We start from the raw sequence: 24,946 nt of genomic DNA, 5'->3' as shown, positions 1-24,946 counted from the left end.
TACCACATTCAGTGCTTGCTTTTTAGCAATGCAAAAGCATTTACTTTTTACTTTCAGAAGCAAGATGTGCTGTAGGAGACGTGAGCCTGGAGTTTTCATCCTGTTACTTAAGATCTCCTTGTGTCGATGGGATGCACGTTATCTAATTTCTATGTGGTTATGTTAGAAGACAGTGGAAGACACCCTGGAAACTCCGTTTGCAACAAAGAACTTCACATATCATCTTTTTTTGCCTACTGACTAAAAATAAACTAAATGTATACATGCACATACTTATTATATATGCATACTAAATATATTCTCGGGTTTTTTTTTTTACTTGCAATAGTGACCAAGAAGACCAAAATGGTTGCAATCAAGTTTTCAGCTAAGAGAGAAGATGCACTTCTAGTGCCCATAAACTGGATTCTCTGCCTGCTTTCCATCTGTCAGCTGCCTACGGGTCGCTTTGGAGTCCACTGACCTGCTTTTGACTAAATTTGACAGCAGAAAGAAGTCCCAAAGCTCCCAACACTTTCATTTAAATAAAATGGTTGGGTAGAGGAGAGACTCTAATAAGACAAGAAGAGAAAGGTTAATGACAAAGGTCAACTCTTACTTGACGTCAGAGAACACACAGGAGGGATCACCCTAGAGACACAAATCCTCAGGAACCAGTTTCCATTGGTATTGCGGCTCTTTAACACTTGTTCCAAACAGAGCTGGAGCCAGAAATTAATTCCAGTTCTCACAACAGTTCACTGGCCTTAGGAAAATCGTAACTTCTGATGCGACTTCCCTTGCCAGAGCGTGGCTGGCGCTCAACTCCCTTATTACGTTGCTGCAACAACTCATATTTGAAATGTACTTTGAAGGTCTGAGGAGTTGTATTCACTAATTATTACCTGTCTTGAGACATGAGCTGAATATTCAAAGCACTGGCTCGATTCATATGCAAGTGCATGTCACTTAAAGAGGTGGTATGCAGGAAGACTCAAAATATAAAAGCAATCCAAGACTTCTATCATAAAGCCAGTTTTGAGCTCAAAACACATCATTCTTCTCCCATAACTCCTCTGGATTTCAATTATTCCTTGGTTTGAATTAGCACTTTATGAAAAATCAGTTTGAAAAATAAATACCCATTGACGGAAGACAAAGATGATTGTGCCCCCCCCAAAGGAAAGTCTGAGATCTTAAACCTTTGATACCACACTGAAAACTAACAGCGAAGTTCCACAGGGCACTGCAAAATCACAGCTTAGCCTAGAAATACTGGCAATTACAGCATCAGAACTGGCAGTAACACACTGCAGCAGGCAGGCGTTTTTATCCCCTGGTCAGGCACTTCCCAGCCTTCCCAGAAGTGAAGCCAGAGCATCCCATGCCTTCTGTTCTCACAGGCAGAAAAATCGGAAAACAAAGTTCTTGCTGAAAGTACCAGAGCGAAGAGGTGAACAAGCTAATTTTTTATAATAAATAAATAACTAGACTGAGTGTGCGGGGAAGGGGGGGGAGGTGATAGCTTCCTAAAAAAGAAACTTTCCATGCGTTAAAGGAAAATGGTGCTTTGTGGTAAATCTCTTTTACCAAAGAGATTCCTGTTTAAGGGCGAGGGAGTAAACGGCACTTTCCTTCAGTAATAATAGATCAACCTTTTATCTCCAAGCTTCCTCCTGGAACAGACTGACTACCAACTGGGCTCTCAATACTTCCCAGGACAAGCCTTTACATTTCCTGAAGGAGCAAGCCTTGCTTAAAAATAATAATAAAGAGGCCACAACAGTGTCAGTTAAGTTTCCCTTCTAATCCTCCCCATCTCCAGACAAAATAAAGCCAACCCAGCCAACTTATTCTGACAACAGTGACGAGACTGATGTCCCTCGCGCCCTATTACTGTCCTACAAACATATATTATTTTAATGCAGTATAAACAAATCCCTGATTTGTTTAATGCCGTATTGAGTCCTAGCGATTAAAAGATGTATATGCATAGAGCAAAATTTATATGTGCACAAACCCCTTTATAAGCTCCGGAGATGAAATTATCAGTATTGCCAAACGCAGAATATGTATTATATTTTAATTACATGAGACAGTTGAATAGCAACAAGCCTACTTCATTTCTAATTAGAAAAAGTTCAGTAATCATCCTCTTCCCTGCTGTTATTGCCTGACAAGAACAAACGAGGAGTCCCCTCTGGGGAGAGGGCAAGAAACAGCTGAAGACAAGGTCGTTTTGGAGCGGGGCTCCCAGCAGCAGCACCCCCGATGCGGCCGGGGAAGGAAATCCATCAGGAAAGAAGGTTTTCACAACGTTTATCCCAGGAACCAAGCCGGTTTGCACAGTGCCCTGCGACCAAGGGGCTGGTCCTGCCGAGCATCCCTCCCTGCATCCCTCCCACTCAGAAAGGAGGTGGTGGAGAGGTGGGTGCTGGTCTCTTCTCCCAAGTGACAGGGGACAGGACAGGGAATGGCTTCAAGCTCCACCAGGGGAGGTTTAGAGTGGACATTAGGAACAGTTTCTTCACCAAAAGGGCTCTCGGGGAACTGGAACACGCTGCCCAGGGAGGTGTTTGAGTCCCCATCCCCGCAGGCGTTTAAGAGACGGGCAGATGAGATGCTGAGGGAGATGTTTTAGCAGCGACAGGTCCTGCTGGGCTGGAGGATCCCGAAGGTCTTTTCCAACCCAGGGATTCTCCGCTCCCTCCCCGCCTCCCGCAGCCGAGCCCCGCGGGGCTGGGAGCTCCCGGCGAGGGCTGGAGGGGCTCGGAGGAGCCCGAGACAAAGCCGAGCCCATCGCTTTTTCCCCTCGCACACACAAAAGCGACAGCATCCCTGCCCTCCCACAGCAGCCGCACCTGTCACCGCAGCGACTCTCCCGCTGCCCATCCCGAACGAGCCCCAAGCGAACAAAGGACACCCCCCTCCTCTGCGCCCCCCCGGGGGCGGGGGGGGGGGGCCCTCACCTGCCACCGTGTACCGGTCCAGGTAGTTGAGCACGTTGCCCACGCTGAGGATGCCGGCGGCGGCTACCCGCGCCCGGCCGAGGCTCGGGGCTTTGTGCCGGGCTGCGGGGCGCTCGGGGTGTTTGCCGGTGCCCGGCGGCGGGTTCATCCTCCCCGAGAGCGTCTGCACCTCGCCCTCGGCGCCCCGGCCGCAGCAGCCCCGCTCGCCGTCCTCCTCCTCCTCCTCGTCGCCGGCTCGGAGGCGCCCGCCGCAGCCCGGGCTGCCGCCGGAGGAGCCGTCGCTTTCCAGGCACATCATGGGCGGCGGGGAGGCGGCGGCGGCCAAGCAGGAACCCGGGAGAGGGGTGCCCGGTGCCCGCCGCGCAGCGCCCTCAGCGCCGCATCCCGCGGCCGCCCCGGCGCCGCTGCCGCCGCTGACAGCTGGGGGCGGGGCCGGGGAGCTCCGCCCACTGCGGGCGGGGAGCCCGGCGGGGGCGGGGTCTGCGGAGGCCCCGCCCACTGTCACACGGGGAACCCGATAGGCGGGCGGGGCCTGAAGAGGCTCCACCCACCAGTATACAGGGTGCCGATTGGCGGGCGTGGCCAGTGGAGGCCCCGCCCACCACTATATGGAGCTGCTGATTGGTGGGCGGGGCCTGGGAAAGCTCCGCCCACCACTAGACAGGGCACCCCATTGGTGGGCGTGGCCGGTGGAGGCTCCGCCCACCACAGCATGGAGCTGTTGCTGATTGGTGGGTGGGGTCTGGGAAAGCTCCACCCACTGTCCTGGCACTGATGGCTCCAGTGGGGCCTCACGAGGCTCCACCCACCACTATACATGATGCCCCATTGGTGGGCGTGGCCGGTGGAGGCTCCGCCCACCACTATATGGTGCTGGCTGGTGGGCGGGGCATGGGAAAGCTCCGCCCACCACTATACAGTGTGCCCATTGGTGGGCGTGGCCATGGAGGCTCCGCCCACACTAGATGGAGCTGCTGGTTGGTGGGCAGGGCCTGGAAAGCTCCACCCACTGTCCCAGCACTGACAGCTCCGGTGGGGCCTGAGGCTCCGCCCACCACTATACATGGTGCCCCATTGGCAGGCGTGGCTGGTGGAGGCTCCACCCACCACTGTATGGTGGTGCTGATGATTGGTGGGTGGGGTCTGGGAAAGCTCCGCCCACCACTACACAGGGTGCCCTGTTGGTGGGTGTGGCTGGTGGAGGCTCCACCCACCACTCGATGGAGCTGCTGGTTGGTGGGTGGGGCCTGAGAAAGCTCCACCCACCACCATACATGGTGTCCCATTGGTGGGCGTGGTCGGTGGAGGCTCCGCCCACCACTATCTGGAGCTGCTGCTGATTGGTGGGTGGGGCCTGGGAAAGCTCCACCCACTGTCCCAGCACTACAGCTCCTGTGGGGCCTGAGGAGGCTCCACCCACCACCCAGACACTGACAGCTGGGACTGTTAGGCCCCGCCCACCACCCACCCGGTGAAGCCCCGCCCACCACACATAGAGGCAGCTGTGAGGGGGAGCGGTGTCTGAAGGCCTCGCCCCAAGGACAGCAGAGAGGGCATGGCCTGAGCAGGCTCGGCCCTGCATGAAGGGGGCACCTCCTGCCCTAGAGCCATGGGTTGGGTTGGGTTGGAAGGGATCTCAAAGCCCACCCAGTCCCACCCCTGCCATGGGCAGGGACACCTCCCACTGGATCAGGGGCTCCAAGCCCCATCCAGCCTGGCCTTGAACCCCTCCAGGGATGGGGCAGCCACCACTGCTCTGGGCAACCTGGGCCAGGGCCTCCCCACCCTCACAACAAAACATTTCTTCTCCTCTCAAAATGCGCTCATCTCAATCTCTCCTCTTTCAGCTGAAAACCATTCCCCTCATCCTCTCCCTGCCCTCCCTGATCCATAGCCCCTCCCCAGCTTCCCTGGAGCCCCTTTCAGCTCTGGAAGCTGCTCTAAGGTCTCCCCACAGCCTTCTCTTCTCCAGGCTGAACAACCCCAACTCTCTCAGCCTGGCCTCATACAGGAGGTTCTCCAGCCCTTGGATCATCTCCATGGCTTCCTCTGGCCTCACCCCAACACCTCCATGTCCTTCCTGTGCTGAGGATTCCAGAACTGGACACACAAAATCAAGGACTCTAGCAATGCTGTCTTGTATCCACATGGGCCACATACGTCCAGCCTCTGATCTGCTTTTAAGAGGAAATCTGTACAAACGCCCTCCTTGTCTGCTTTCAACCCTCAGAAGTCCCTACAGCCCCACGACCGTGGCTCTCAGGGAAGGGCTGGTGGCACGCGGTGGGGTGAGGGCACCTTGGAATGTGCTGCCAACCTCACCTCTTCCTGCTCAGCCCCAGCCCATTTTCCTACGGCACAGGAGTCGCTTCAGGAACAAAGTGTGTCTTCAAAGGAAGTAAAATTGCTCCAAGTTCCCCTCACTGAAAAAAAGTCATCCCGCTCCCCATAAAGTTCCACCTTGGAGCTAAGAACAGCCAAGAGAAATTTCATTTCAAAAGGAGAAGCCTTCAAAGAGATAAAAGCATTCGCAGCCAGCGCGGCTCCAGCCTGTCGTACCTGCCATAAAGCCACAAAAGCTAAATAAAAACAGAGAAATAAAGGGACTGCTAGAGATCTCACGTGTGCTCATCCAAGAACAGCAGGTTACAATCTCACATTTCTCTCATTCTGTTGATCTTCCTTACGAAACCGTATCATGATGAAAGCCTTTGTCTCCAGGATACGTGGTTTAAACAGAAACCCTGTCACCCACCTCTGAGCAAACAGGAGTTCCACAGGGTGCTGTGTCACCGGCTGGCTCTGTCACACCCTCTCGACTGAGCCCGTATGGGCGACACCAGCACCGGGCTATGCCGGTCACCCGGCGAGACGCCGCAACCGGAACCCCCAGGGATGCTGCCAGTGGAAAAGACACTTTCTGCTGACTCAGCACGCCGTTCCCTACTGTTTGAGCAATGGAAAAGAGCAAACACCATTCCTGATGACACGCAACGCTCCCAAACAGCGGTAAAGGATGTTTCTGTCTTGTGATTAGTTCTACACAGGTGTTGCGGAGCTAGTTTTGGTAACAGAAAATAAAAAACGTAGCTAGATTCACCTAGGTTCATGTTCTGGTTGACTTGTCTATATCTCAGGAAGCATTTTTTTACTCCGCAGCAGCATCTGCAGGTCAGATGTAACCGCCTCTATGGTAAAGCTTGTACTAACAAAACCGCTTCTTCACATTCCCAGAATTTCCAGAATTAGTGATGTACAATAATGTGGTCAAGTGGCAGTGCTCCCCCAGAACACTCTGTAGCCTGAAAGGAGAAAAATAGAGTAGAATGGAAAAGAAGAAAAGGAAGGGGGGGCGGGAAGAGTGAAATGGCTTCACAAAGACCACACAACTTGGCCAGCAGCGGGGGCTAAACTCGTGCATTCTTTAATTTAGAAATATCAGGTCTAAACACAGCTGAACTTGAGGCTCGAAGATTTCCACAGAGGCCACCCAAAGTACCCAGGAGCTCTCAAATGCGTATGGTCTGCTCCAAAGTCTATTCTGCTCTTTTTTTAAAACTTCTTGGGTAACCCCTGGGCTTTGCAAGCAGAAAATAATGTTCAGAAGATGTTAATGAAATTAAAAGGTAAGGCAAAAGTAAAGACCTTAGTTTTATGGATCAAATGGGTCCCTTGAAAGCAAGGAAAAAAGCACAGCTTTCTTAAGGAATGGAAGTTCAATTTAATTTCTTTCTTTTAATTTCTAACCAATACTAAGCACAAACACAGTTGACACTGAAGCCGAGGGGACTTGGTGCATATTAAAGTAACTGCCTAAAAAGGCTGGAGAGTGGCTTCTCCAAATCCCCTCGATTCACCAAAACCCCAAGAAAACAAAAACCAGCTCAAATGCCAACTTACTATGAAAGGTCAACAAATATGCTCTGAGGCCTGGGCTGGCTTCTAGTGGCCATCGAACACAGAATCACAGAATTATTAAGTTGGAAAAGACCCACAGGACCATCAAGTCCAACCATTCCCATCAATCACTAAACCATGTCCCTCAGCACCGCATCCACCCATCCCTTAGACCCCTCCAGGGAAGGTGACTCAACCCCTCCCTGGGCAGCCTCTGCCACTGCCCAATGACCCTTTCCATAAAAAAATTTTTCCTGATGTCCAGCCTGACCCTCCCCTGGTGGAGCTTGAGGCCATTCCCTCTCGTCCTGTCCCCTGTCACTTGGGAGAAGAGCCCAGCTCCCTCCTCTCCACAACCTCCTTTTAGGTGGTTGTAGAGAGCAATGAGGTCTCCCCTCAGCCTCCTCTTCTCCAGGCTAAACACCCCCAGCTCTCTCAGCCGCTCCTCTTGTTCTCCAGCCCCCTCACGAGCTTTGTTGCTCTTCTCTGGACTTGCTCCAGAGCCTCAACATCCACGCCGTTTCTGGTCCAAGCTGAGATGCCATTGGCCTTCTTGGCCACCTGGGCCACTGCTGGCTCATGGTCAGTCGCTGTCAACCAATGCCCCCAGGTCCCTCTCCTCCAGGCAGTTTCCAGCCAGACTTCTCCTAGTCTGTAGCTGCTCAGGGTTGTTGTGCCCCAAGTGCAGGACCCGGCATTTGGCCTTGTTAAACCTCATCCCACTGGTCTCAGCCCAGCGGTCCAGCCTGTTCAGATCCCTTTGGAGCCTCCCAACCCTCTACCAGAGCCACACTTCCACCCAGCTTAGTGTCATCCACAAACCCTTAGCAGGGTGCACAGAGCAATGCTTGGTCCAAGCTGTAGCACCTTGAAGAATGTGCTCTTATTTCTGACACAGAGAAGAGTTTCAGCTCAGAGACATCTACAGACAGGCCGGCAAGAGGCACAGATAGTTTGCTGGGTGGACATGCAGGGTCTGACAGCCAACCCTAACCCCTTCCACTGGAAATTCGCAGGCAAACAGAGCAGATGCCAGTGCATCCATGTCATGAGGTTCATGTAAAGAAGAAGCAGAGGGAACTGGAAAAATACGATGGATTGGCTTTACTGGCAGGATGATTCATATGACTGAACTGCTAAAATCACTGGTTACTACCTCTTAAGAGGAACGGAGTAGATTCTAGCTTAAAGACATTGCTGGGGTTTGCTGTTACAGGTTGTTGAAAGGCGATTTGATTACAGTGTGCAAGTTTTATCATAGGGAGAAAAATACCAGTTCTAAGAGCTCTAATCAAGTGAAAAAAGGCATGGCAAGAACCAGAATAATGTCTCAGAGTTAGAAAAATCTTAATGAATCATCTGGTTCGCATTTGTTAGAGTGATTATCATCTGGAATAAAATGCTAAAGCAGGGTTGTATTCTGTGCCCCTTTATGCCCTTGGATCTGGGTTGATTGCCTTTCTAGAAAATACATTATTAAAGTCAAGCATGAGCTCTTGCAGTCCTTGCAGAGACAAAAAACAGTAGCTTTCTCATAGCCCTGGTGAGAAAGGTGGACAGAGTCTTTCCAGAAACTGGTGATACCTTGTTCTGTCTAAAAGCTAGGAAGCTCCCTCACACTGTCAACACTACCAAGAGGTGTGCAGATGCAATTAAAACCAAATCTGAACTTAGCTAGCTCATCCTTCTGTTTCTTCCCAATTATACCTGTCATCTGTGCTCCAGAACGAGCTCTTGCCAGATTCTGTAGATTCCAGGTTACAGATATTACCCGGGGAGAAGAGAGCCAGCAGCCTTGAGCATGTCTCTGAAAGCATCTCAGCCCATGTCCCATCACTGTCTTGTCCCAGGGGCCCCGAACACAGCTGGGACCAAATAAAACCACACGCAAGTCCTTAACCGTGCTCTGCTGAAAGGTACTTACATACAACTTGCCGACCATTCAATGAGGCAAAAATCAAATTCACTTGTTAGTAGCCCTCCTCTCTCCCAGTGTAGTCAACAGAACTGATCCCCTTGGGGATTATTTTCCTCCTTTCATTGTTTTGTTAGTATCTTAAAAGCTTGAAAATGTTTATTTTATTTTATCCTAGTCTGCACTTATTGATTTTTCCCCATCTCCACAGTTCTAGAGGTGGCTGGTAGGAGCAAAAGCACTTCTGTTTTACAACAGCTATAATGTATCTTTGATGTAACAAAATTGTGTTTGCCAGTCACCGTTATTCATTGCAGTGACGCAGTCCAGTAGCTGCTCCACAGGCAAGACCTGGCCTACAAGAAGGTTTCTCCCCAGGGTCAATAGCTGACCCTCCGGTGCTGGGTGTCAGAAACTGCCTTCTCTATCACCTTCTGTTGCTGTGAGAGAAAGGGAGGAGAAGGCTGTTTGCAGAGGAGAACGGTGGGTTGGACTTCCTGTGGAAGCCAAAACCCAGACCTGAGCCCTCCTGAGAACTGGGTTGGACCTTACCCAATCTAAGACATTACTATAGCCTGAAGAACTAGACCATCAAGAAGATATCACATTGCTAGTTTGGGAATAATGAAAATTAAAAGAAAATGCCTTTCCACCTCTACCCAGCCTACGTAGAGTCCAGATTCACTCTTCAGGTAATAAAAGTCTCGGAAAAGTCACTTTCTGTTATTGCAGGATACTGTATGCACAGAGCAACACAGCCAGACCTTGTCACCTTCAGAATAACTTCATTAAGCAGAGAAGACACAAACAGTGCCCCTAAATAAGCAGAAATTCTTAAATCTCTCAGAAGGCAAATTAGGTTTCATCTCAATTAAGGTTGTTTGGGGCTTTGAGCAACCTGATCCAGTGGGAGGTGTCCCTGCCCATGGCAGGGTGTGGAACTGAATAGTCTTTAAGGTCCCTTCCAAGCCAAACCATTCTATGATTCAATGTCGACCGTGTAGTGGTGTTTTAATTCTTTGAATTCAATGGAAATGTGATGGAGGCAGAGGCAGTGAAGCAAAGGAGAAATTCACGAACAGAAGTTGGCATCCCAAGGCCCAGTTCCTTTCTAACCTTTGCGCTGTAGTGCATGAAATGATAAATTGGATGCAGAAGAAGCTGTTTTTCTATGAAAACATTTAGCTTTTAGAACAATACAAGCGGCTGTTCTCACCCTCCCCTACAATCCTACATAAGGGCCTGAATGCTTGTTTGTGACATTTTCAGTGCCAACGTTTGTACGGCGTTCCAGCCTCCCTGGCATAGACCAGCCCAAGCCAAACAGAAGTGAAAAATAAATAAAGAAACCTTTCCATGCAATCCCCATGCCCTCTCCCCCCACTAAAAAAGGAAACCCACTTGTATATTCCAAAAATCTAAAAGAACTGCAGACTGCTTGGAATCCTGGTATCCCGAGGCAGTTGATACAGATACCACCACTGTCCTTTGCAATGTCTGAGCGAATGGTTTTTGATGTTCAGAACTGTTGGATGCAGTGCTCGATGCCTCCACAAAAGTTCTGACCTTCCTTATCCCCAGAGGAACCTCAGTGCTCCAAATAAACAGTTTGTGGTCTCATCTCAGGTTCCAGAGGGGAGTTTTGGTAAGTTTTGTCCCATGTTTCACTGCAGGACGTTGAGCCTGAACCGTTGCCTCCTCCCACCAGAGGAGTCAGATTCTACAGATTATAAACACGCACAATGGCCGTTAGCATCCCACTTCTCAGAACAGCTAAATACTTGAGGTCTGATTAACTAGCATTTAAGAATCCGGTGTGGAATGGATAGTTACAGAAATAGCATCCTTGCAGTGCCCTGGCATTTTAGCAAGGGACTGCCAGGTCCATGTGGGAGCAGAGGAATCCCAAAACAATAAGGACAGACCCAGCAGTTACCAATTTCTAACCAGCTTCCTGGCATCTTATAAAAAGGCTCAAGCCGTAAGAAGGGGATCCTTACAAAAACAACAGGAACAGAAACAGCTCCACTGTTTGTTTTTGCCCACAGGAGGACAGATAAAAGATGAGGTCACACAAAGCAGAACAGGCTGAGACCATGCACCTCTAACTGCGTGGTTTTCTCAGCCCGGCTGACTTAACTCATTTGAAGACCAAATTTCCTCGAGCAACTTTGAAAATTCCAGCTTTATCCTAGCAGCTGTAATTAGGGCCGAGCATCCATTGTCTCAGACACTGTCCCCAGAATTGCTATCCTAGTCTCATAACCACATGTGATTTATGTTAATACATCATTGGGTTCACTTGAATTTATAGTATTCCATGTGGGCTGAAGCATTTGTGGTTAAAAAAACAGCTATAGCCTCAGCACCTGAAGGGCCAACCTGTGCTTCTGGAAGAGGGGGTTATTTCATTTCACACTTAGTAATTTTCATGCCTTCTCAGCATTTACAGTGAAGCCATTTGCTTTACAACAGGACACTGGGCATGTGCTCTTCTGGACTAACAGCAATTACATACTTGGACTGAATGATTACAATTCTATGGCATTGGATTTGACAACTAGGTATATAGGATGGAAGGAACCAGCTGTTATTCTTAGAGGTTCAATGGTTTCAAGCTCCAAAGTCCACACTGGTTACAGGTCCAGTGGATCAGACAAAACAGGGGTTGCTTCACTAATGGGTTGCCCTGTCCAGACTGTAGAGAGACCAATAAGATGCGCAAAGAGCTCTGTGACCACAGACAATTTGATGCCATGGGCACAAAAGAAAGACAAGGCAAAGTCATCTTCAAAGCCAAAGCACTGCTCCAAAATTAGAGAGCTGAGCTAGGTTTGCACCCACGGTGATGGTCATTACCATAGGTGCTAGTGAGATTCTTTGAAGGGATCACAGTTTGAATGTAGATAAGATCAGGGAATTTAAGAGCAATTTGAAGAACATCCAAATTATTGTGGAATCGGGATGTCTTAAAAGGAAATAGGAAGGAGGAGGTTCTCAATCCACGGAAAGTTGCATGGAGTAGGGGTGAGCAGATTTGAATTTAAGCACATTTTTTATGGGATGGAGAGCTAAGGGAGAGGGAAAAATCAGTGAGATGGGTGCAGAGTAAGAGGACATGTGCTGCCAGTTAAAATGTTAACTGCAACACTATAAGTTATCATCAACAACTGTTTCTTAGTTCAAGCAATCTTGTGTCCTAATCAGAGAAGTTTTAAATTAGGCTTCATTTTCAACAAGAAAGGGAACTGAACAGATAATAAAATGTTAGTTGTGATGCATGAAGGCACGCCTACACCTGGATCATCTTCCTTGTATGCAAACAGAGTGAGCCAGGCAGTAATTACCTGATCAGTACATGATGCCTGGTGTTTTCACAAAGCTGAAACAATCATGAGGCCAATTAGTGATTAAAAAAGTTAGAGAATGATAACAACCCATGGAACCACTCATTTGCTGTGAAAGAGGCTGTAAGATACAGGCTGTTGCCATAAAAAAAGGCAAATTTTTATAAACTGGAATCTAGAAATAAATTGAAAATGGAGCAGTAGGACACAGAATATTCTGTAAGCTACATTTTCAAGTCTGTTTTAACCCAGGAGTAGTGCTGACAGCATACTACTTCAGCATCAGATAAAGGAGTGGAGCTGTCAACAGCAGACACTGCTGCAGTCTGAAGCTACCAAGGCCTAGACACTTTCAAGTCAGAACCAAAGAGATTGTTAAGACAGCAAGATGAGGGCTCTCTGGTCTGCTGACACGCTGATAACTGTTAACAGAGAACCTCCAGGAGCCTGAAAGGATGCTCATGTTGTGCCAATGTTTTATAAGCATAAATACAGGCCTGGCATCAGTCCTGGGTAAAACAGCGTAAGGGCTGACGTGGGATGCAATTAATAAACAGGGAGATCATGTGGTTAGCACCAAAGAATAGAACGTTAATAAAAGGTAGAATTTGCCAAATTCATAGAATGGTTTGGGTCGGAAGGGATGTTAAAGCCCACCCAGTCCCACCCCTGCCATGGGCAGGGACACCTCCCACTGCATCAGGGGCTCCAAGCCCCATCCAACCTGGCCTTGAACCCCTCCAGGGATGGGGCAGCCAGAACTTCCCGGGGCAACCCATTCCAGGGCCTCACCACTCATGATGAAGAAATTCCTCCTTATGTCTAGTCTAAATCTGCCCCTCTCCAGTTTATACCCATTGCCCCTCATCGTGTTACTACAAGCCTTTGTGAACAGTCCCTCCCCAGCTTTCTTGTAGCCCCTTCAGGTACTGGAAGGTCACTATAAGATCTCCTCAGAGCCTTCTCTTCTCCAGGCTGAACAACCCCAACTCTCTCAGCCTGTATGGGAGGTGCTCCAGCCCTCAGAGCATCTTTGTAGCCTCCTCTAGACCTGTTCCTACAGCTCCATCTCCTTCTGATGTTGAGGATTCCAGAACTGGACACAATACTCCAGATGAGGTTTCACAAGAGATGAGTAGAGGGGCAGAATCCCCTCCTTCAACCTGCTGGCCACGCTTCTTAGTTGCAGCCCAGGATACAGTTGAATCAGAGGTTTCCTTGCCTGTTGAAAGGTAGCGATACCCCTATAACGAACTTCTACACAACACTTAGATTAGGGTTCCACAACAGGTCAGATTTACCATGACACATGCGGTGAATTAAGCCCGGCTGTATTAGACTTCACAAAACACAATTCAAAGTGGGGATATGTTCATAGAATCACCAGGCTGGAAAAGACTCACCGGCTCATTGAGTCCAACCATTCCTATCAAAGCATATTTCTGAAGGGGTCCCTCAGAAACTTTCGCTCTGTTAGTGACAAGAAGAAAGCTATCAACAACCACGTTCCAAAACTATAGCGTTTAGTAGATAAGGACAGCAGAGGTTACCACCGGAATGGTATGGATTGCTTGGCAAGTTGGAATAATACTTTTTAATTTCTAGCAACACAAACTATAGATGTTACAGGACAAAGGATTTTACTCTGGAAAGCAGTCACTTTGTAAAAGTGACTAAGTGAGAAGTCAATTAAACGTGAGTTCCCAGCACGGTGCTGTAGGCACAAGGGCCTTGAACACTACAGGAACCTGGAGTAGGAGGCAAGCGATATCACCTTTGAATTGTGCTGTCGCTTCTGCTTCTGGCACAGCAAGTACAGTTTTGTCAACTACCACTCGAGATAAACAGAAGAGCACTCAGGAAAGAGCTGCAAGAAAGATGAAGTGGCTGGGAAAGATGTTTTAAAATAACACATTCAAAAAGCACAAATGGGTTTGGAATGTTAGGCCAAGGGCTGATTTGCACAGGTTTTTGTGCACATACACAGGGAAATTCTTAATTCAGCTATTAGAGAATCATCTGTATCACAAAACTATAAAAAACCCTTACCAGCTGGAGTGTGAAGCTACATAGATAGAAACAAGAGAATGTTTGTTAGCGATGATGGTAATTAACCAATTCACCAGCAATTGTAGCAGTTCTACTTTAACAAAAATTATTCAAATCAATCAAAATGAGATATTTTTCTGCAACCTGTGTAGTTCACACAGAAAACAATTTACAGGAGTCTCTAGCTATAACATATAGACTATGGGATTAAGTGGCCAGAAAAGGTCCCATCTGCTCTGATAATCTGTTTTTAAATATAGTCAAACTCAACTTAACTGTGTACAAGCATGTGCATATGTGTGTATCATAGAATCATGGAACAGTTTGGGTTGGAAGGGACCTTAAAGATCATCCAGTCCCACCCCTGCCATGGGCAGGGACACCTCCCACTGCATCAGGGGCTCCAAGCCCCATCCCAACCTGGCCTTGAACCCCTCCAGGGATGGGGCAGCCACCACTGCTCTGGGCAACCTGGGCCAGGGCCTCCCCACCCTCATAGTGCAGAAATTCCTCTTTATGTCTAGTCTAAATCTGCCCCTCTTCAGTTTATACCCATTGCCCCTCATCGTGTCACTACAAGCCTTTGTGAACAGTCCCTCCCCCGCTTTCTTGTAGCCCCTTCAGGTACTGGAAGGTCACGATTAGGTGTCCTCAGAGCCTTCTCTTCTCCAGGCTGAACAACCACAACTCTCTCAGCTTCTCATATGGAAAGTGCTCCAGCCCTCTGATTATCTTTGTACCCTCCTCTAGACCTGTTTCTACAGCTCCATCTCCTTCTGATGTTGAGGATTCCAGAACTGGACACAATACTCCAGATGAGGTTTCACAAGAGATGAGTAGAGGGGCAGAATCCCCTCCCATGCCCTGATGGCCACGCTGCTTTTGATGCAGCCCAGGACATGGTTGGCTTTCTGGGCTGTGAGCGCATATTGCTGGCTTGTGTCAAGCTTCTCATCAACCAGCACCCCCAAGTCCTTCTCCTCAGGGCTGCTCTCAACCACATCATCCCCCATCCTGTAATGAAATCAGGGACTGCCCCAACCCAGGTGTAGGACCTTGCCCTCAGCCTTGTTGAACCTCATGATGTTCACACAGGCCACTTCTCCAGCTTGTGTGTGTGTATATATATATATATATATACACACACGCATAAAAATAAGAATAAAACTTGGAGCAAGCTTTTCTTTTTCTTCAAATGCTTCTTTCTTTCTGAGTAAGTGCAAAAGGAGAAGAGAAAGAGGGAAAAAAAAAAGAAAAAGAGGCTTTAACACCAGTGGCACTTGGTGCTCCCAAAGAGCTGAAATGGCTGTTGCTCTTATCACTTTCCTGGTTCTGCGCTCACTGCTGCAAAACGTAATGAACCACAATTGATATATGGCAAAAGGGCAAGTTTTATAAGCTTTGCTAAGTAACAGAGAATTACAAAGTCAGAACAAAGCTAAAGGGCATTGCTTATGTGCTTAAATCTCAGAAATACAACAAATTTCTTGGGACTACTGCTTCCAACTGGCTCTTTTTAGCAGCTGATTCTGCTTAGATACAGCAGCATGCCCAGTGCTCATTTGAGCTGCTGGAGCTGATCTTCTCTACCTTCGCCCTGAAGTGCAACCTGCAGGAAGACCAGCGTGCAGGTTTTCTTACACCCATTCACATAACCATGCAAACCAAGGCGAGAGGGGAAAGGTAACATTATGCCTACGAGCGTAGGACTGGAAACTCTCCCTGCTGCTGCTCTGGGCTCTGTGCCTGGCACCTGCAGCAGAGTCCTGCTTTCCTTGAAAGCACCAGATCCCAGGCACAGCGGAGGTAACGAAGCCTCCAACAGATTCATTCTTGCTACATCCCAGTTTGCTAAAACCCACTTTGATTGCAGACAGAGCACTGAACCTTCATCGGTGACTTCGCTATGAGCTACAGATTGGGAAAGTTCTCTCCAGCAGGAAGAACATTGTAAGGTCTCCAACTCGCATCATTTCCTAGTGTGACTCAAACAGCGATACTCACACAGATGTATCCTATGCCTTGCTGTATGAATTCCACACATTCACTGGCATCACTGTAAAGAATAATGAAAATAAAACCTATGCAAGCAAGGGCCACGTCTTGCAGTGGAGGATCTGGTTGAATGCAAGTGTAACTCACGTTTTCCTGCCATTCATCTCCCACCAGCAGTTCCTTTAATTGAATCAGAGCCTGGTTGTAGAATCAGGAAACCTGTTTTCTGCTCCGAGGGGAAGAGAACGTAAAGGGAGAGGCTGGCACACGTTCTTTCAGAACACATACTTTCCACATTGATTCACAGCAGCTCTGAAAGCATTATAGCAAAGTGTGTAGTGGCCAGAAAGCTGCCCAGTTATCCCAGAAAACAGAGATGAGTGGCATTTGGTAAACACTGATGGAGATAACCAGACCATGCCTTAATGCTGCTCCTAAAAAAATTGTGCAGTTTCCAGCCACCTAGGAAAAAATCATTATCACCTGATGTCACCTGATGTCAGCTGTGAAGTGATGTCAACTAGCTCAGTTGTATCTGCATTACGCTTTCCAGAGAACATGGGACTGGAAAGGCCTTCCAGATCTCCATTTTCTACAAGAAGTTTCTTTTCCCCACAGCTCCCACCGACACTTTTGATCCTCCCTGTTGTCAGGATTATAAATTTCTATCTTGTTTCCAGGCTAAGTGCATTCCTGGCCCAGTCATACCCTTTTGCTCTTTGGTTTAAATATGTTTCTCTTCCTGTTTTTCCTTCCTGTAGTCTATTTACAGAGGGAATCTTGCCCCTCGCAGGGCAGACACTTTCCTTCTCTTATAAAACGGGTTCCTAGGATGACTGGGCAATGAGTAATCTTTTTCGGTGCTTATTTCAGACCTAAGAACCTGCTAGAAAACTTTAGGTAAGTTTTCATTCCTGCTTTGTACAATGCATTGATAGCCTCTTAGACTGCCCTGATTATTAGAACCGCGATTGCCTTTTTGCCATCTGGCAGGTCCGATCCACCCTTTAGCCCTTATATCAATTCTTGTCCATCACACGATCACACCTAGATGTCGTGTACAGCAGAAATTCTTGTTGAGCTATAGGTTCATAATCCTGCATTTTGTATTGCTGAATTTTATACATTTCAATTCCATTACGCCTTCAAAATCACCATAAATGTAAACCAATACAAATTTTGATGAAGACCATAGGTATTGTTAAGAACATCATTACTCACTACCCTCATCTCATTTCAATGTTTCTTGGCTCTGTCCCCTCTTCTCCGCCTCTCTGGTCCCATTCTCAGAGGGCAGGTTTATCCAAACCCTTTCTGCTGCTATTTTCCAGTTCTTGCAATATGCTGGAGTGGAGACTCCTGTACTTAGGAGGAATCCTGCTAATATTGGCACAACAGCTGGCAAAGAAACTCCAGACCTTGTCCATATTCAAGTATGGTGATTTCCCTAATCAGTTTTCCCTTTGAAACAGAAAATCTGAATTGCAAACCTGCTTTTGTTTATCCTTTCATTTGATTTAAATAGAATCAATTTATGATTGTCCAAGCCAGGATGTTTTTTAGCAACTTCTTTAATGTATCCTTAACGCTTGCATGAATCATATTTGAAGTCACATCATCTCCTGTTGATCCAGGCACATTTTGATGAGAAAAATCGATTAGATAGTATGTCCAGGGCTATCTGACCTTATATTTAATAGCATTTACTCTCCAGTCTATTATCTGGGAGGTTTGTCGTCGCATGCTAGTTCCCAGTAATACGTCTCTGTAATAACACTACAAAGATCGTATGCAGATACGAATCTAATAAAAGAGAGAAGCCTTCTACCACCAACCCGGCAGAACCTTTTATCCGTGCGGTTCCTTTCTGGTTCCTTACAGCCTGTCTTGTCATCAGCACAAGACAGAGAGGGGAACGTTGGAATTTGCTGGATAAGACAGATGGATCGCAGAGAAATAATTCACACAAATTCCAGGTTGCAAGGAAGACTGAGAAGTTTGAAATCTTACCATGAAGTCAGCCTTTTATGCTAGAGAAAACAAAGAACGTGGTGCCTGCCATCAGTTCTGTTTGCACAAGTGTTAGACTGCGCCACAGCCAGACAACACCTAGAGGATAATAGCTGTGAAAGCTGATTTTATTATCACTGCTGAGCCCATCCACAAAAAATTTTCTACCATCATGAAAAACAGGCTCAGTGATACCCTTGATTTTTCAGCTTTTGCTTGTAGAAGCAAACCCAATGCCTTGGAAATATCACTGTTGAAAAAAGCTGCGAGATCTTTCTCTCCAAAGAAACCACAACTGGTTGAACTGCAAAGTCCTTCACAATGCACAAGCCGCAGCACTTTTATCACTGCAAAGCAGCTGGCCTTGGAGACCACATCAATGTGCTGTGGGTTTTCTTTTCCACAGAAATATTTTTAGCGTTTGGGTTTTCCTTGACTTTCGGTGGGCTGAACTCCCTGAGGAATGGGTGGTGAAATACAATGAACTTTCTCCGACTTGAGCACCATGGGAATAGCCCTGCCCTCCTCCCCATCCAGCCCACGGAGAAGCGTGCCATAAAAACAACATCATTAGGTAAGCGACTGCTTAAAAGGCAGCTTTCCTTCCTAGCCTTTGGAAACATCCTCCTCCCACACAAACACGTCGATTTACAGCTTGTTTGGATCACGCAGGTAGGAGCTCATTTGCTTTTGTCAGTTATCACTGAGAGGGTGAGAAAAACTGGTTTCATAAGAGGTAAAACCTGAGCTGACTCCAAGCCAGAAGAATGCCCCGCTCCATCAAACCAGCTCACTGGACAGGTATGTTTTTGGCACAGCATCAGGTAAAACTATACCAGTATCTGGTATGTAAATGCAGTTCTGGCAGTCCCTGTCTTGCTGTCCCTGGACAAGCGGATTCACTGCCTTTTTTCCCCTTTCTGAGGTCACCACTTATAAATAAAGTCTCCCTGAAGAGCTAAGAACCACTTTAGTGGAAATGTGGCAAAAAAATGAAGCTAGTCAAATGGGTGCAAGCCTGCACAGATAAACCCCCCGAGTGCTCACTTGTTCACAGTCAACTTTAATGACCCGTATGAATATCAATAGGTTATACCTGTACAAATTCCTCATGCTAACGATGTCCAGCTTATCCATCAGCATTTCCAATGGGAATTCAATTCTGCAACCATGTCTCAAGTGATGCACAAATACATATCCAGACAGTCCAGATAAGATTCTAGGTGAGCAGTGAAAGAGCTGGCATTGTTTAGCCTGGAGAAGAGGAGGCTGAGGGGAGACCTCATTGCTCTCTATAACTACCTGAAAGGAGGTTGTGGAAAGGAGGGAACTGGGCTCTTCTCCCAAGGGACAGGGGACAGGACGAGAGGGAATGGCCTCAAGCTCCACCAGGGGAGGTTCAGGCTGGACATTAGGAAAAAATTTTTCATAGAAAGGGTCACTGGGCACTGGCAGAGGCTGCCCAGGGAGGGGGTTGAGTCACCTTCCCTGGAGGGGTTTAAGGGACGGGTGGATGAGGTGCTGAGGGACATGGTTTAGTGATTGATGGGAATGGTTGGACTCGATGATCCAGTGGGTCTCTTCCAACCTGATGATTCTATGATTCTATGATTTCACTGAGCTCTCATTAGTCCGAGCAGCTGAAGACCAGGAAAAGCTGCCCAGAAAAGCTGCCACCACCCCTTAGCATAGCTGGTGTTCCCCAGGTAAGGGATAATGGCTGTGGAGCCATCCCAGTCGTGTTGTACTTCCTCACATAGGAAACCCAAGGCTAGGGGACAACTTTTTCCAGAATCATCTAGGTTAGTAGATGTGGCAGCAAGGGAGCCCTTCAGAAAGGGCCCTGCCAGTAACCTGACTTGTCCTTCTGGTCGATAATAGTGGCAAGAAGCTCCAGGTCAGGTTCTCTGCAATAGCAAGGCATCTACCCATCACGTGTCAGACCTCAGGTATCTCTAGCACCAAGCTGTGAGCCCATTTACTGAAAGGATCCTAAAAGCAGGAAGGTGAAAACAAAAGAAACAGAGAAAGAGTAGCCAGCCCTCAAGGAGCAGCTCTCCACTGCCTGCTGCCCCCTTGTTGCAGGATGGATTTGGGTAAAGGATGGGGCTTCTTGCAGGGCGCAGCCACCAGCCCACGCTCCTGCCTTCGAGTGCAACGCTCCTTCTGGCAAGAACTTTCAAACTGACATTGTGACTTTCATTTTTCTGGTTTCTGCTGAAACGAACTATTTTTGTGAGAGGAGAGGCAGGGTCTGCATAGCAGAGAGGCCTCAAATCCTTTACATTTGGGTGCAGCACACAGCATTCTTGTGGCACCACAATGACACAGTCTGCTCTTTGGGAAGGCTCTTGTTCCAAAGCACTGGGAGTGAGTCAAAGCAGGCTACTTCCATGGCATTTAGAAACATAGAATCACTAGGCTGGAAAAGACCTTTGAGATCATCAAGCCCAACCGCACCTGTCCACTATTAATCATATCTTTAAGCACCTCATCTACCCATTGTTTAAACACCTCCAGGGACGAGGACTCAAACACCTCCCTGGGCAGCCTCTGCCAGTGCTTGAGAATCCTTTCAGTGAAGACATTTTTCCAAATATCCAATTTAAACCTCCCCTCATGCAGCTTGAGGCCGTTTCCTCTTGTCCTGTCACTTGGGAGAAGAGCCCAGCTCTCACCTCACCACCCTCCTTTTAGAGAGTCATAGACAGTGATGAGGTCTCCCCTCAGCCTCCTCTTCTCCTGGCTAAATCCCAGGTCCCTCAGCCACCTCTCACAACCTGTTCTCCAGCCAGTTCCCCAGCTCTGTTCCCTTCTCTGGACTCGCTCCAGCCCCTCAATGTCCTCCTTGTAGCGAGGGGTCCAAAACTGAACCCAGGATTCGAGGTGTGGCCTCACCAGTGCTGAGTCCAGGGGCAGGATCACTGCCCAGCTCCTGCTGGCCATGTTGTTTCTGATACAGACCAAGATGCTATTGGCCTTCTTGGCCACCTGGGCCACTGCTGCATGGGGCACTTGTTGCATGGACAAAACATTTCATAGCTGCAGATTTGCACTCAAGAGCAGAGAAGCAGCCAGGAGTTTTAGTTAAAGAACTTGAATATAGTGTGTTTGGTAAGGAAAAATGCAAAAGAGTCTCACAAAATTTTGGATAAAGCAGAAACTTCTCAGGGACTTCACCATGACAGCTACTCCGGGGTGTTAATGGAGCAGTGCCATCGCCCTGGCACGCAGGGAAGGTGTGGCATCCCACCCAGTGAGCGCTGGTGCTCTAACAAGCCAGAGAGCACAAACATTTCTCTCATCGGCGCATTTTTACCTCAGTGAGCAATCTGGTAGCACTTCCAGTTTCTTGAAATCGCTGTGTTGAGGCATCCATCTAATTGTCTACGTTCCTCCCATAGCTGAGTCCATACTGCAATCTTGGAAACAGAGATAGACTCCCCCAGGTCCGTGCTGCCCAGGGTTGTCTTCTCCTCACACCTCCCAGCGTGCACATCACCAGAAAGCACAAGAATGTGCTCCCATTTCCTAGGGTCAGCAGGACTTCAGCACAGCTCGCAAACCACTCTGCAAGTCTCTGATGACAGGTGCAATAGAAACATTATTTACTGCTACGTATTCCTGGCAGCTTTCCTAGGTCTTCCTTGGAGCAGATGGAGAATGAGCAGCACTAACACTGAAGCTGGGGGTGCAATCATTCACACATGCCTAATACTCTTCCGAGTGGCACTCACTTCTTTGAGCATGGAAAAATGAACTTACTGTGGGTGCTACAACAGGCAGAGCTGCCTCACACAGCAGCTCAGAAGATGCCAAGGACAAGCGCTCCCCTGGGCACTTCAGAAGGGGCTCGTTGCTGCCACGAGCTCCAAGAGACCAGGGCTGAGAGTTACAGCAAAGCAGCGAGGAGGAAAAGTATGTAAAGTATTCTCCTCCAGCCGCAGGGGACAGGTCACAATCCTATTACCGTGAAGCCACGATGAAGGCTTTGAGTGTTGTGATCGCACAACCTCGTGGGAACAAGGAAACGCTCTGTTTCTTGCAGAAGAGCGTGAACAGCCAGATACGTTAGAAATTCCAAATCCTCAGCACACATGACTAGCCTTAAAAACCTCCCCGATACTTCCTCACCTTGCATTTTGCAGCCCCTGGCAGGCAGGGAGGGCACGAGCCCTGTACACGAGCCAGAGTCGCGGCGTGCGGAGCCCGGGAGGTCAGATGCAGGTGCAGAGCGTACATCACAGGGATGTTTCTCTGGGTGGAACCACACAGGGCTATGCTCAGCCTTGAATGTAGGTAGGGTTGCTGGGATCATCCCAAATTTCATGTAAAAAGCAGCAGAACACAGAGGAAGGGGGGAATACTCATAGAATCACAGAGTCACCAGCTTGGAAGAGACCCACCAGATCATCGAGTCCAACCATTCCCATCAATCACTAAACCATGTCCCTCAGCACCTCGTCCACCTGTCCCTTAAACCCCTCCAGGGAAGGTGACTCAACCCCCTCCCTGGGCAGCCTCTGCCACTGCCCAATGACCCTTTCCCTAAAAAAATTCATCCTGATGTCCATCCTAAACCTCTCCTGCTGCAGCTTGAGGCCATTCCCTTTCATCCTGTCCCCTGTCACTTGGGAGAAGAGGCCAGCTCCCTCCTCTCCACAACCTCCTTTCAGGGAGTTGGAGAGAGCAATGAGGTCTCCCCTCAGCCTCCTCTTCTCCAGGCTAAACAACCCCAGCTCTCTCAGCTGCTCCTCATAAGCAATTTGAAAATATTGAAAATATATTGAAATATTGAAAAATTGAAAATATACTCAAAGCAATTTGAAAATATTCATACAGTGAAAGTTGTTACACCAGCTCGGTCACAGCAATTTAAATGTGTATCTTGGTGTATTTATATATATCTATCCATACCCATATATATATATATGGACATATATGTATATATATGTGGAAAGGGAATACAGCATCCTGTATGCACGGGTTCTGTTGTGGCCATCCCAGCCAGTCCTGCAAGCAGATTGCCAGTCATTTCAATTCAAGACTGGTTGTTCAGCTCCAAGAACAGTGCTAGGGATAAACACTCATTTCAGTCTCGAAAAGACCAATGCAAGATCATAGAATCACAGAATTGTTTGGGTTGGAAGGGACCTTAAATTTCACAGAATCACAGAATAACCAGGTTGGAAGAGACCCACCAGATCATCGAGTCCAACCATTCCATCGAGTCCAACCATTCCCATCAAACACTAAACCATGTCCCTCAGCACCTCGTCCACCCATGCCTTAAACCCCTCCAGGGAAGGGGACTCAACCACCTCCCTGGGCAGCCTGTTCCAGTGCCCAATGACCCTTTCCGTGATAATAATGGGAAAGAGCCTGTCTTGCCTACCCAGCTGGAACAGAGCTGCTCCCCACTCAAGAGAGAGAAAGGGTAGAGCAGCATGGAAGCACAAGGATGGATGGGAGCAGGAAAGGTTTCTTCTAACAAGTAGTGACCATATTTATCCCTCTGACCGCTAATAAACGGTGCCGGGACACCAAGAATTTGTGCTGAGCCAGTAGTCCAAGATTTCCTTTTAGGTTTAGCATCACCTGCGTGGGCTTCAGGGTCGCAGATTAAGAGGAATAAAGCAAAATGAGAGAGGGGAAAAAAAAAAAAAAAAGAAAAAAATTTCATCCACTTCCAATCCCCTGCCACGGGCAGGGACACCTCCCACTGCATCTGCTCATATTCTCTGCTTCCTTGCCCCCTTGGCCTCCCTTCAGCCCTGGAAGGAACAGGTGCGGTGACAAACTGTTCTTCTGCAGGGAGAGGTGGGATGGGGCATTGGCCAGGTCCTGAATTCCCTTGAACCACCGTGTCCGCTCCTTTTGAGGGCAGGCAGCTCCCTCTCCTGGTCGATCTCCATCTGCCACCTTCAGCTCACACGGTGCCATGAGAGCCAAGTTCCCCAGTCCCATCTCCTGCCCATGGGGGCTGATCCAGCAAGCACAGATGGACCGGTCTGTGTATAACCAACAAGCTACAGATGAAAAGCAAAGATACAAACAAAAATAGAGGAGAGACTATGAGGTTTAACAAGGCCAATGCCAGGTCCTGCACTTGGGGCACAACAACCCTGAGCAGCTCCAGACTAGGAGAAGTCTGGCTGGAAAGCTGCCTGGAGGAGAAGGACCTGGGGGTGTTGGTTGACAGCGACTGAACATGAGCCAGCAGTGGCCCAGGTGGCCAAGAAGGCCAATGGCATCTTGGCTTGGATCAGAAACGGCGTGACCAGCAGGTCCAGGGAGGTTCTTCTCCCTCTGGACTCTTGCACTGGAGAGACCGCTCCTCGAATCCTGTGTTCAGTTCTGGGCCCCTCACCACAAGAAGGATGTTGAGGCTCTGGAACGAGTCCAGAGAAGAGCAACAAAGCTGGTGAAGGGGCTGGAGAACAGGTCTTATGAGGAGCGGCTGAGAGAGCTGGGGGTGTTTAGCCTGGAGAAGAGGAGGCTGAGGGGAGACCTCATTGCTCTCTACAACTGCCTGAAAGGAGGTTGTGGAGAGGAGGGAGCTGGGCTCTTCTCCCAAGTGACAGGGGACAGGACGAGAGGGAATGGCCTCAAGCTCCACCAGGGAGGGTTTAGGCTGGACATTAGGAAAAAGCTTTTCATGGAAAGGGTCATTGGGCACTGGCAGAGGCTGCCCAGGGAGGGGGTTGAGTCACATTCCTTGGAGGGGTTTAAGGGACAGGTGGACGAGGTGCTGAGGGACATGGGTTAGTGATTGATGGGAATGG

At 48.4% G+C, this 24,946-nt stretch overlaps 1 protein-coding gene across 6 annotated transcripts in view; it reads right to left on the bottom strand.

Annotated features, from left to right (window-relative positions):
- Positions 1 to 24,946, bottom strand: part of LOC138729592 (sphingosine-1-phosphate transporter SPNS2-like) — a 208,105-nt gene that overhangs the window by 153,741 nt on the left and 29,418 nt on the right. For 5 of the 6 annotated variants that reach the window (XR_011338912.1, XR_011338911.1, XM_069873950.1 and 2 more), the window contains exon 1: positions 2,949 to 3,255. The exons of the other annotated variant lie outside the window; for it this stretch is intronic. Coding sequence is in view for 3 of the 5 variants with exons in the window: in XM_069873950.1 (XP_069730051.1) it covers positions 2,949 to 3,246 (298 nt within the window). In the remaining 2 variants the exon portion in view is untranslated. Of the gene's footprint in view, positions 1 to 2,948; positions 3,256 to 24,946 lie in introns of those variants that run through there. 6 annotated transcript variants of the gene reach the window in all.

The sequence above is a fragment of the Phaenicophaeus curvirostris genome, chromosome 21 (assembly GCF_032191515.1).
Source record: "Phaenicophaeus curvirostris isolate KB17595 chromosome 21, BPBGC_Pcur_1.0, whole genome shotgun sequence".
NCBI classification, from domain to species: domain Eukaryota; kingdom Metazoa; phylum Chordata; class Aves; order Cuculiformes; family Cuculidae; genus Phaenicophaeus; species Phaenicophaeus curvirostris.
Note: the sequence above shows the minus strand (reverse complement) of the source record. Positions and strands in the feature narration are given on the sequence as shown.